The following is a 12,140-nucleotide window of genomic DNA, read 5'->3' on the forward strand; positions in this document are numbered from 1 at the left end:
AGAATTATAAATGTTTTCAGTAGTGAATGTAAACCTAATGTGCTTCTGTTAAAAGGTGTTCTGTCTTCTGGATGTTGTTTGGGAAGTTATTAAGGATTACTTAGTGTTGTACTCTTTGGGGGTTGTATTTGAATTGATGGTTGCTAAGATGTTCACTGTATGTTTCAAAAAGGTTAATTTGAGTTCATAGAAAAAACATTGTTTTGCTTTAAAAATTACTTTTCCATTTCTGCTGTATCACACCTGTAGAGGGGGTCGTGTGCTCCCCATACCTCAATCTATTAAAAGTTGTGGGTCAGGTGAACTCCATGATACACTTTGGGGTTCTCTGAACCCTGGCACATAACAGTTGGTATCATGCTTGGTAGGGTGCTCTTTCCAAGAGCCGGTGCAGACTCGATGGGCCGAATGGCCTCCTTCTGCACTGTAAATTCTATGTACTCCGTTGGCGATGTACTCCCCCTTTCACACGGCATAAAGCCCATCACATTTCTACCATCCAGATTTGAAGAAGAGTCATTTGATTTGATACGTGAACTCTGCTTCTCTCTCCATGGATGCTGCTGGACCTGCTGAGTTTTTCCAGAAGTTTCTGCTTTTATTTCAGATTTCCAGCAGGTGCAGTATTTTATTTTTATTGATTTTGCGTGGACTGTTTTAGATTGCTGGTCTCTGGTTATGCTGTTTCTCATTACAGGCTCACAGAATTGTTACAATGCAGAAGGAGGCCATTCGGTCCATCGCATCTGCACTGGCTCTCCAAATGAGCATCATGACGTAGTGCCATCCCCCTGCCTTTTCCCCCCGTGCTCCTGCACATTGTTTCTATTCAAGTAATCACCCAATACCCGCTTGAATTTCTCCCTTGCACCCGCCTCCACCACACCTTCAGGCAGGGCATTCCAGACCCCAACTACTCGCTGTGTGAAAAAGTATTTTCTCACATCACACTTGCTTCTTTTGCAAATCACTTTCAATCTGGGCCCTCTTGGCCTTGATTCTTTAACGAGCGGGAACAGTTTCTCCCTGTCTACTCTGTCCAGCCCTACCATGATTTTAAACATCTCTATCAAATCTCCTCTTAGCCTTCTTCTCTCCAAAGTAGACCAGACCCAACTTCTCCAATCTTCATGACTGAAGTTCCTCATCACCGGAGCCATTCTTGGAAACCTCTTCTTCACTCTCTCCAATGCTTTCACATCCTTCCTATAGTGTGGCATCCAAAACTGTCTGCAATACTCCAGCTGAGCTCCAATTCGTGTTGTGTATAAGTTCAGCATAACCTCCTTGCTCTTGTTCTCTATGCTCCTATTAATCAATCCCAGATTGCTATATGCTTTATTAACTCTATCTCCACCTGTCCTGCTATCTTCGATTATCTATGTACATATCCACCCACGTCCTTCTACTCCTGCACCTCCTTAAGAATTTCACCCGTCCTGTTAGTGTTTCTCCATGTTTTTCCTACTAATATGCATTGCATCATACCTCTCCGAATTGAACTTCATCTGCTGCCTATCTGCCCACTCCGCAAACTTGTCCATGCCCTTTGACGTTCTACACTGTGTCTCTCACAATGTTTTCAAGTCTTGTGTCATCTGCAAACTTTGAAATTGTCCCCTGCACACCAAGATCTCAATTATTACTTATATATCAGGAAAAACAAAGGTCCCAACACCGACCGCTGGGAAACTCCACTATAAATCTTCCTCCAGCCTGAGAAATATCCGTTGATCATTGCTCTCTGTCTCCTATTTTTCAGCCAATTTTGTATCTATGTGTTTTGTATCTGCTGTCCTTTTTATTCCATGGGGTATAACATTTCAGATTAGTGGGGACAATCTCTCTGTCTACTCTTGTCGTATAAAATTTTAAAGGCTTCTACTTCGTCACTCTCGATCTTCTCCTTCCAATTGTTAATGAACATATGACAAAAAATAAGGGACTCCCACAGGAGAGCAAAGGCCAGTCCACAGTAGAAAGTGGCTGACAGTTTACCAAGTCTGCACTCCGGGATGTTTCATAAGGCTGGTTGGCTTCACCACAAGATGCAAGGAAGACAAAACAACCCTCGAGCCTTTAATCTAAAGTATGGCACCTATTCTTAAAATAAGAATTAAATACAATTAAGAGTGCTCCAAGCATTCAGATGGTCGCAGGAAATCCATCCTTTTGAACAGGCCCAAGTGGATATTTCCACCCTCCTCCCTATATATAGTGTAGATTCTCACTAAACATCCTGATTTTTTTCCAGTGCATCCTTGCTAATTACATTCCTTAATTTAATTACTAAAGTAACCCTGCACAGGAAACTAGATGGGATAAAGTCGAATACTGCTGAACAACTCACTGCCACATATAGCTTTGTTCAGATAAAGCATTCTGAATCACGTATCCCTGCTAATTCAAATATAAACTCAGTGCTATCTGACACAGAAGCCAGAGTGCTACCCACTGAGTTGCCTGACACAGGTAAACATTAACAAGGCAGTGAAAAAAATGAGTAAACAATTAAGACATTTCTAAAAAGTTTCCAGCAACATTTAAGAGAATCCTCATATTTGAGAATCCTCCTTGTCTCACAGTTGGACATCTATTGCTGTTCAGTTGGTACCACACTTGCCCCTGAATCTCTGGGTTCGAGTGCCATGTCAGAGCTTGAGCCCAGCCATCAAGGCTGACAGTCCACTGCAGTACTGAGGACAGTGCTGCGCCGTTGGGTGTGTCAGCTTCCGGATGAGATGTTAAACTGAGGACCCAGCTGCTTGCTCAAGTGGATGCAAAAATGCTATGGTGCTATTTTGAAGAAGAGTTTTTTCCTAGTGTCCTGGCCAATATTGTCCTCACCAACAACCTGTCCTGGTCCCCCCATGCCGACACGACAGTTAAGAAAGCACACCAACGACTTTACTTTCTCAGAAGACTAAGGAAATTTGGCATGTCAGCTATGACCCTCACCAACTTCTACAGATGCACCATGGAAAGCATTCTTTCTGGTTGTATCGCAGCTTGGTATGGAGCCTGCTCTGCCCAAGACCGCAGGAAACTACAAAAGGTCGTGAATGTAGCCCAGTCCATCACGCAAACCAGCCTCCCATCCATTGGCTCTATCTATAATTCCCGCTGCCTCAGAAAGGCAACCAGCATAATTAAGGACCCCACGCACCCCGGACATACTCTCTTCCATCAGGAAAAATATACCAAAGTTTGAGGTCACGTACCAGTGGATGGCTGGAATTCACTCCCTGGATTAGTGGTTGAGCCAGAAACCCTCAACTCATTAAGTTACCTGGATCTGCACCTGAGGTTCTGTAACCTGCAAGGCTATGGACCTGGTGCTGGAAGGTAAGATTAGAATAGGCATCATATTTTTTCAGCCAACACAGATGTGATGGACTGAATGGCCTCTTTCTGTGCCATAACCATTGTGTGGTTCTAAGTGGACAGATCAAATGCTCAGAAATTCCCTGAAACTTTCATATTATCCATGAAATTCTGATGAAAGGTCAGCGATGTCAAACGTTACTTCTTCCTCCACAGGGGCATAAGTCCATAGAATCCCTACGCTGCAGAAGGCCATTCGGCCCATCAGGTCTGCACCGAGCCTCCGAAAGAGAAATCAACCTAGGCCCACATCCCCACCCTATCCCATTAACCACGCGCATTAATTACGGCCAATCCACCTAACCTGCACGTTTGTGGACACTATTTAGAATGGAACTCAGAAGTCTTCTAATGTAAATAGTTCTCCAAAATTTTTAAGGTTTTTTTTCCAATTCACTTATCCAATATTACCCATCCCTAATTGCCCTCGAGATTGTGATGGTGAGATGCCTTTTCTACCTTGTCTCAAGGGGAGCAAAAGTGCTGATGTAAGCCAACATGGTCCTGGGCAGAAGGGCAAGTATTTATTGTGCTCTGAGCCACTGAAGACAGACCAGAAAGATTTCCATACTGAAACAGAAAACACTGGACAAACTCATCAGGTCTGACAGCTAACGTTTCGAGTCTGGATGACTCTTTACCAAAGCAGGAAGGTTCCCGCTCTGGCTGAATATGATCTCAATGCACCGTTAAAACCAACACCTCGCCTTCCCCCACCTATGGGGTCATCTACTTGAAATTAGAATTATACAAGAGACACAGCGTAGCATTTATATACTAATGGGGAGGGAAGGGAAAAGCTGCTGCTACAACCATCTCCCTCGTTTATATTTTACAGTCAAACAATTTCTCATTGTTCAACAAGGCAAAAATTAATTAAGATTCTACTACATCAGTGAACAGAAACTGGCCCTAGAATGTAATTTTATTGCAAAACATGCATAAAACACTTCCCCACTGTGTAACAAAATCACTGCTGGTTTATAAGTAAAGGTTGTAAGTACAGAAAGTATTGGAATTCATTTATTGGACAATCAAATAGGGCACGGTAATACAAGATGCTTTCTCCAGTGATTACAGAATGTTTGGTATGGTTTTATACAACTCTGTGACAATATTGAGCAACATTTCAGGAAGGGTTATTTCAATGCCACCTTCCCTGCCGGCTTAATATCTGACTATTTGCAAAACAATTGAAAATATAAATCACAACTCCCAAAACATGATCTTTCATGTCTAAAGTGATGGATCTTTCTGCTTGACCTTCCCAAAGGTGAGTGGAGTGAGTGATTTTGACTCTGCTGTTTGACACTGTTGAAAGGACAGCTGGCTGAGTCACTGAAGATCGTTGTCGGCTGGAGAGGTGCAAGATGGATTTGAGGTGGAAAATTCCACAACGGGATTTCTGATCTCACACACTGCCGCCACTAGGGAAGTGGTGGAGGGGGCAGGGTGTTGGCACACCAGAGGCAAGGAATCAGAATCAGCCCAACTGGGGCAGTACGGCAACACAGTGGTTAGCACGGTTGCTTCACAGCTCCAGGGTCCCAGGTTCAATTCCCGGCTGGGTCACTGTCAGTGTGGAGTCTGCACGTTCTCCCCGTGTCTGCGTGGGTTTCCTCCGGGTGCTCCGGTTTCCTCCCACAGTCCAAAGATGTGCAGGTTAGGTGGATTGGCCATGATAAATTGCCCTTAGTGAACAAAAACATTAGGTTACTGGGTTACAGGGAAAGAGTGAAGGCATGGGCTTAAGTGGGATGCTCTTTCCAAGGGCTGGTACAGACTCAATGGGCCAAATGGCCTCCTTCTGCACTGTAAATTCTATGATCTTATGAACTTGCACCACTGCACCTCCTCATATCTCATTCAAGAAAGGCACAGATAAGAGACTTGGGATCTTCACAAATAGGAATTATATGTGGTGTGGCAAGCCCAAGGAGAATAAAATGCAACACAGCCCACAGCTAAGATAAATTAAAAATTCAGCACAACTGCCAGGTATGAAATATTTTGACATGTATTTCACAAAGATACAGCAAATCACCATTTTCTTTTAATTCAGGGAGACGCGCTGTCTTGAATCCTTGTGCACAGTAGCTGAGGAGTTTGTCTTAGTTCTATCATTGATGAACATTACATTCATACAATTCCCACAGCAGTCATATTCGCCAGAAACAAGTCCTTCAGATAGGCAGAAGAGGTAGACAGCAGCCATTCGAATCCCAATAGCTCTTCTGCATGCTTCGGAACAGGATCTTACGTCACTTGCTTTTTGTTAGGATATCGCTGGAGCAACTTTGTGGCTTGTTTGGGAGTCAAAGTGCTGGTTTGGCCCACACTGTCCGACCTTGCTTTCCGCTCAGCCTGCAAGATACGAATTCCCATTCAGACATCGGGACAACTACATTTATTTTCCAGAAGATACACTTTATTCGTGATGTACATTACAGTACAGTTCAAAGTTGGCTCTCGATAAAATGGAAATAAGATCAGTTCCTTTCAACGGTATGTTTACAATTACAGCTTAGATTTACTATATTCAAAGCCCAACAAGTTTTACAGTTTCCAGTCCCTCAGTAAACTGTGGTTGAAGGTCCTTAGACAGTGGCCTTTGTGACAGCTGCTTTAGTCCAGCACGCAGTCCTGGATTTGGGAATGTTCCAGTCCGCAAGACTCCGTAATGGGCGGTTCTTTGCACTGCAGGAACAAGTTTCAGGGAAGCCAAAGATCATCTTTGATGATGATCCACCATAAGACATAGGAGCAGAATTAGGCAATTCGGCCCATCGAGTCTGCTCCGACATTCAATCATGGTTGACATGTTTCTCATCCCCATTCACCTGCCTTCTCCCCATAATCCCTGATTCCCTTATCAATCAAGAACTTACCTATCTCTATCTTAAAGACACTCAAGTGACTTGGTCTCCACAGCCTTCTGTGGCAAAGAGTTCCACAGATTCACCACCCTCTGGCTGAAGAAATTCCTCCTCATCTCAGTTTTAAAGGAAAGTCCCTTCAGTCTGAGGCTGTGCCCTCGGGTTCTAGATTTTCCAACTAGTGGAAAGAATCTCTCCACGTCCACTCTACCTAGGCCTCTCAGTATTCTTTAAGTTTCAATAAGAACCTGTTGCCTCATGGCACCGAGGTCCCAGGTTCAATCCCGGCTCTGGGTCACTGTCCGTGTGGAGTTTGCACATTTTCCCCGTGTTTGCGTGGGTTTATCCCCCACAACCCAAAGATGTGCAGGGTAGGTGGATTGGCCACGCTAAAATTGCCCCTTAATTGGAAAAAATGAATTGGGTACTCTAAATTTTTTTTAAAAGTTTCAATAAGAGCCCCCCTCATCCTTCTAAACTCCAATGAGTACAGACCCAGAGTCCTCAACCACTCCTTATATGACAAGTTCTTCATTCCATGGATCATTCTTCTGAAACTTTCCAAGGCCAACACATTCTTCCTTAGATACGGGGCTCAAAACTGCTCACAATACTCCAAATGGGGTCTGACCAGATCCTGATACAGCCACAGAAGTACATCCCTGCTCTTGTATTCTAACCCTCTCGACATGAATGCGAACATTGCATTTGCCTCAACTGCTGACTGAACCTGCACTTAATCCTTAATAGAATCTTGAACTAGGACTCCCAAGTCCCTTTGTGGTTCTGATTTCCTAAGCATTTCCCCATTTTAGGAATTCAGGAGCAGCTGATGTGTGGTATGCATCCCTTGGAACAGCCCGTAGATTTAACTCGGCAGTGTAGTTATTATGTATTTATAATCCAGAGGCCCAGGCTAATCCTCTGGGTTCACAGGTTCAAATCCCGCCACAGCAGCTGGTGGAATTTAATTCCAAATAAGTCAAACAAAATCTGGAATTGAAAGCTAGTCTCAGTAGTGACAACCATGACAACTATCATCGACTGTCACGAAAACCTACCTGGCTCACTAATGCTCTTTAGGGAAGGAAATCTGCCACCCTTACCTGGTCTGGCCTACATTTGATTTCAGACCCACAGCAATGTGGCTGACCCTTAACTGCCCTCAAAAAAGGGGCAATTTGCGATGGGTAAAAAATGCAATGTCCCAATCCCATGAATAAATTTTTTTTTACCTCTGCCTTGGCTGTGCATGTATAGAATGCTTGGATCTCTTGGGCACAGGCGCTCTCACTGAACTCATTCTGTTTCCAGCAAGCCATCATCACTGACATCTCCGTGATACATGTGGCCTCTGCCAATCATTAAAACATTGGTAAGGTCATTGGTAGACAAACAAAATTAACAATGCACAAGTAGATGAGATTTTGTCCATTTTAGATGGTTAAACACAGACAGTGGGCTGACAGCCACAAGCCAGTCTCAGCTTGAGAACAGAAAATGAAAACACGAGATCAGAAGTTCAAAATTTCAAAAGTGTGTTTACAGAAGCAATGGAAGACTGCCAGAGACTTTTTAAAAGAGTTTGCATTAAGGCCTCCACCAACACCCCCCTCCCTACCCGAGTGAACTGCTTTACAGCCAAGCAAACACAAGATAGAAAAGCACACACAGCAAGATCCCATAAATGGCAATAAAGTGACCAGATAGTCTGATTGTTCGATTTAAAACTGATGTTGGTGGAGAGGCTAACATTAGCCCCAGGATGTTGGAGGGAGAGGGGAGAAAGAGAAAGAGGTCCCGTGCCCTTTGCGAGATAGTATTCGAAGATATGGGCCGCAGCAACAGGCCATTCGGTCCATCCCAACCCATGCCAGCATTTATGCTCCAACCGGGCTTCGCCTCATCCTTCCGCATCCAAATCTACCACCTTCGCTCTCAGATTCTTGACCCAATGCATCTGCACTAATAGCCTCAACCACCTCCTGCGGTGGGGGGGATCTTTTGCATCCACCTGGGCGGGCAGATGAGGGTCCAGGTTAACGTCTCGCGATGGGGAGAGACAGAGGGCATCTCCCTCAGGTGTGCCAACCTGGAGCTCCAGAGGAGGGAGTGCCAACCACTGAGCCACAGCCAGGCCCTCAGGAAGGACAGAGGAGAGCGGAGAGGTCTTGGTGCAGATGTAAGGAGATGGGCTAGTATGGGGCTGCCGGGCCGAATGGCCTGCCCTCGCGGTCCTGGGGGGGTTGCCCGCACCTCCCAGCCGGCTCTTCCTATTGGCCACCCTGTCGGCCAGCGCCAGCGCCTTGGTGGGCCTCAGCACCGGCCTCCCGTGCTGCTTGCTGAGCAGCCAGGCCACCCGGGCCTGGACACCGCCGCCGGACACCGCCATCACCCTCCGACCGACCGCGCCGCCCCGCTGCCGGAAAGGAGGCGCCAGCGCCGGGGACGCTGACCCGCTCCCGTAAAGCCGGAGCAACTGTCGTGAAGTTACTGTTGCAAAGAACCCCAGCTGCAGCAAGTTCAGGTTCAGGACAAGTTTTGTCCGGATGCTCTTTAGTCAGGACAACAATTGCACTTCCTATTGAAAGCCCTTCTTAAGTATTGCAACGTTTCCTTTATATTCTATTCCCTTGATTCTTTAATTCTTACTTAATCCCTGCATTAGGCGCGACAAAGCCTCAAAAGAACACAGTAAAGTGCCTTGGCTGGTCCACAGGTGTGGAAGGCATTAAATGATTTTTAAAAAAATATAAATTTAGAGTACCCAATTACTTTTTTTCTTAATTGGGCAGCACGGTAGCACAGTGGTTAGCACTGTTGCTTCACAGCTCCAGGGTCCCAGGTTCGATTCCCGGCTTGGGTCACTGTCTGTGCGGAGTCTGCACGTTCTCCCAGTGTCTGCGTGGGTTTCCTCCGGGTGCTCCGGTTTCCTCCCACAGTCCAAAGATGTGCAGGTTAGGTGGATTGGCCACGACCCGGGTCCTCTGCGCCGTGAGGCAGCAGTGCTAGCCACTGTGCTGCCTGGCATTAAATAAATGAAACTGCATTTTATGAATAGCTCAAGTGTGACAAACTAGCAATTATAGTTTATTCCTACAAATGTCCAATTGATGTACTACGATGTAAGATTCCCATAATCATAGAATCAGAGAATTTACAGGGCAGAAGGAGGCCATTCGGCCCATCAAGTCTTAGAAAGAGCACCTGACCTAGGCCCACACTTCTACCCTTTCCCCGTAACCCCACCCCACCTTTTTGGACACTAAGGGCAATTTAGCATAGCCAATCCACCTAACCTGCATATCTTTGGACTGTAGGAAGAAACTGGAGCACCAGGAGGAAACCCACGCAGACACAGGGAGAACGTGCAGACTCCACACAGATAGTGACCCAAGCCAGGAATCGAACCTGGGACCCTGGAGCTGTGAAACAGCTGTGCTAAACCACTGTGCTGCCGTGCTACCACTAATCTGCAGTTGAAAAAATGGAAAGGGCAAACGTTCCAATAACTCCTTGTTCCATGGAATACAGTGTTGTATATGTGTGGGATTGGATTTGGGCAGCACGATAGCATAATGGTTAGCACAATTGCTTCACAGCTCCAGGGTCCCAGGTTCGATTCCCGGCTTGGGTCACTGTGCGGAGTCTGCACGTTCTCCCCGCGTCTGCGTAATGGGGATAGGGTGGAGGTGTGGACTTGGGTAGGGTGCTCTTTCCAAGAGCTGGAGCAGACTCGATGGGCTGAATGGCCTTCTTCTGCACTGTAAATTCTATGATATGTGAGGTGCCGTTTCGCACAGATAGGTTTAGGAAAGTCATAAAAAACAGATTGAGTAGCCAAAGCAAGACCCTAATGTAAAGTACTCAACAGATGAAATTCTGACTGATCAGGGTTAGAGGGAGGTCCACTGGTTGTGGTTGGGGATGCAAACTGGCTGAAAATGTGACTCCACAGAAGGCTGTTCACAGCCATCGAGTACATGCAAGCTCTCTGTGGAGAAATCCAGCCAGTCCCATTCCCCCAGCTCGGTCCCCTGAAAGGTTATTTCCCTCGAGTGCCTTTCCAATTTCCTTTTGAAATCATTGATCACCTCTGCTTCCATGGGCCTTGTATGTAGCTCGCTGAGTAAAATAGATCCTTCTCACATCCCACTGAGCAACAACCTGGAACTTGACAAAAAGTTTCAAAAGCACCAAACAACCTCTGATCATTGATAAAAATTAAATCACAGATAGAGTCGTAGAGTTTTACAGCATTGTGTCCATCGTGTCTGTGCTGGCTACCAAACACCTATCTATTCTAATCCCATTTTCCAGCACAGTGCACAGAGTGACAGTGAGGGCGCTTTTAAAAAAACAAAACTGTACATTTCCAAGACTGTTTCCCAGTAAGAGTTAGTGAAGCAAATGCTATTGGTCATTCCTCTCCTGGTGTGAGGTGACTGCACCAACCTCATGGGTTGAGCATCACAAGCTAATTGGAGGCTTGTTTGCTGTACTTTCTGGAGGACAGAAATTCAATAAAATTGATCTTTCACAGGAATATCTGCAGATGAAAGTAGCTGCCGAATCATAGCCATTACTCACCACCATGAATCGCAAATGTCTGTTTCATACATGACCCTGGTGAGACCACATTTGGAGTATTGTGTGCAGTTCTGGTCGCCTCACTATAGGAAGGATGTGGAAGCATTGGAAAGGGTGCAAAGGAGATTTACCAGGATGCTGCCTGGTTTGCAGGATAGGTATTATGAGGAGAAGATTGAGGGAGCTAGGGCTTTTCTCTTTGGAGCGGAGGAGGATGAGAGATGACTTAATAGAGGTTTATAAGACGATGAGGGGGATAGGTAGAGTGGACGTTCAGAGACTATTTCCTCGGGTGGATGTAGCTGTTACAAGGGGGCATAGCTATAAGATTCAGGGTGGGAGATATAGGAGGAATATCCGAGGTAGGTTCTTTACTCAGAGAGTGGTTAGGGTGTGGAATGGACTGCCTGCTGTGATAGTGGAGTTGGACACTTTAGGAACTTTCAAGCGGTTATTGGATAGGCACATGGAGCCCACCAGAATGATAGGGAGTGGGATAGCTTGATCTTGGTTTCGGACAATGCTCAGCACAACATTGAGGGCCGAAGGGCCTATTCTGTGATGTACTGTTCTATGTTCTATGTTAATTGCCATTTCATTGTTGGATTATAATGAATCAACAGCTCTGATTTGGGTGAAGCTTCTTTCCCTTCAGTTGTATGAATTTTCACATCCTTCTGATCAGTGACATGCCCGTTTGACACATATCCACGAGTGCAAAGGCTTCAATCGCATTGGTAAATTCGGCACAACTTAGCATAATAATCAATCAATCCTAAAAATGACCGTGATTGTGTCACATTTTGAGGATGTGGTGCTTCTAAGATTGCTGAACTTTTCTATGGTTCTTAGTGTAAACCGCCTTTGTTGATGATATTCAAGATAATTTATGGATGACTTGAAAAGTCACACTTTTCCTTCATAATGCTCAGATTGTGGCTCTGTAACTGCTTCGGAGTAGCTTCCAAATTCTCCAAGTGTTCCTGTTCACTTGCACTGTTGATGAGCATGTCATCTAAATAACATTGCACCCTTTTCATCCCACTTAGAATTTGATCCATGGATCTTTGAAAAAGGGCATGTGGAGATGTTATTCCAAAAGGTTCTGTAACGAAACAGACATTTGCGCGTCGTGGTGGTGAGTAGTGGCTGTGATTCGGCAGCTACTTTCATCTACAGATATGTCTGTAAAAGATCAATTTTATTGAATTTCTGTACCTCCAGAAAGTACAGCAAACAAGTCTCCAATCAGCTGTACTGGGTAATGATCAATGCAAAATCTGGGTTAAT

The 12,140-nt window shown here is 45.3% G+C and overlaps 1 protein-coding gene across 1 annotated transcript; it reads right to left on the minus strand.

The window, feature by feature from the left end:
* Positions 1 to 5,383: 5,383 nt before the first annotated feature.
* Positions 5,384 to 8,688, minus strand: chchd1 (coiled-coil-helix-coiled-coil-helix domain containing 1). The gene is made up of 3 exons (XM_038783064.1): positions 8,517 to 8,688; positions 7,496 to 7,614; positions 5,384 to 5,748 (listed from the first exon to the last, which is right to left on the minus strand). Exons 1-3 carry the CDS (start codon positions 8,650 to 8,652, stop codon positions 5,641 to 5,643), a joined length of 363 nt encoding a protein of 120 aa, XP_038638992.1. The 5' UTR covers positions 8,653 to 8,688; the 3' UTR covers positions 5,384 to 5,640.
* Between the last annotated feature and the right edge of the window lie 3,452 nt (positions 8,689 to 12,140).

The sequence above is a fragment of the Scyliorhinus canicula genome, chromosome 22 (assembly GCF_902713615.1).
Source record: "Scyliorhinus canicula chromosome 22, sScyCan1.1, whole genome shotgun sequence".
NCBI classification, from domain to species: Eukaryota; Metazoa; Chordata; class Chondrichthyes; order Carcharhiniformes; family Scyliorhinidae; genus Scyliorhinus; species Scyliorhinus canicula.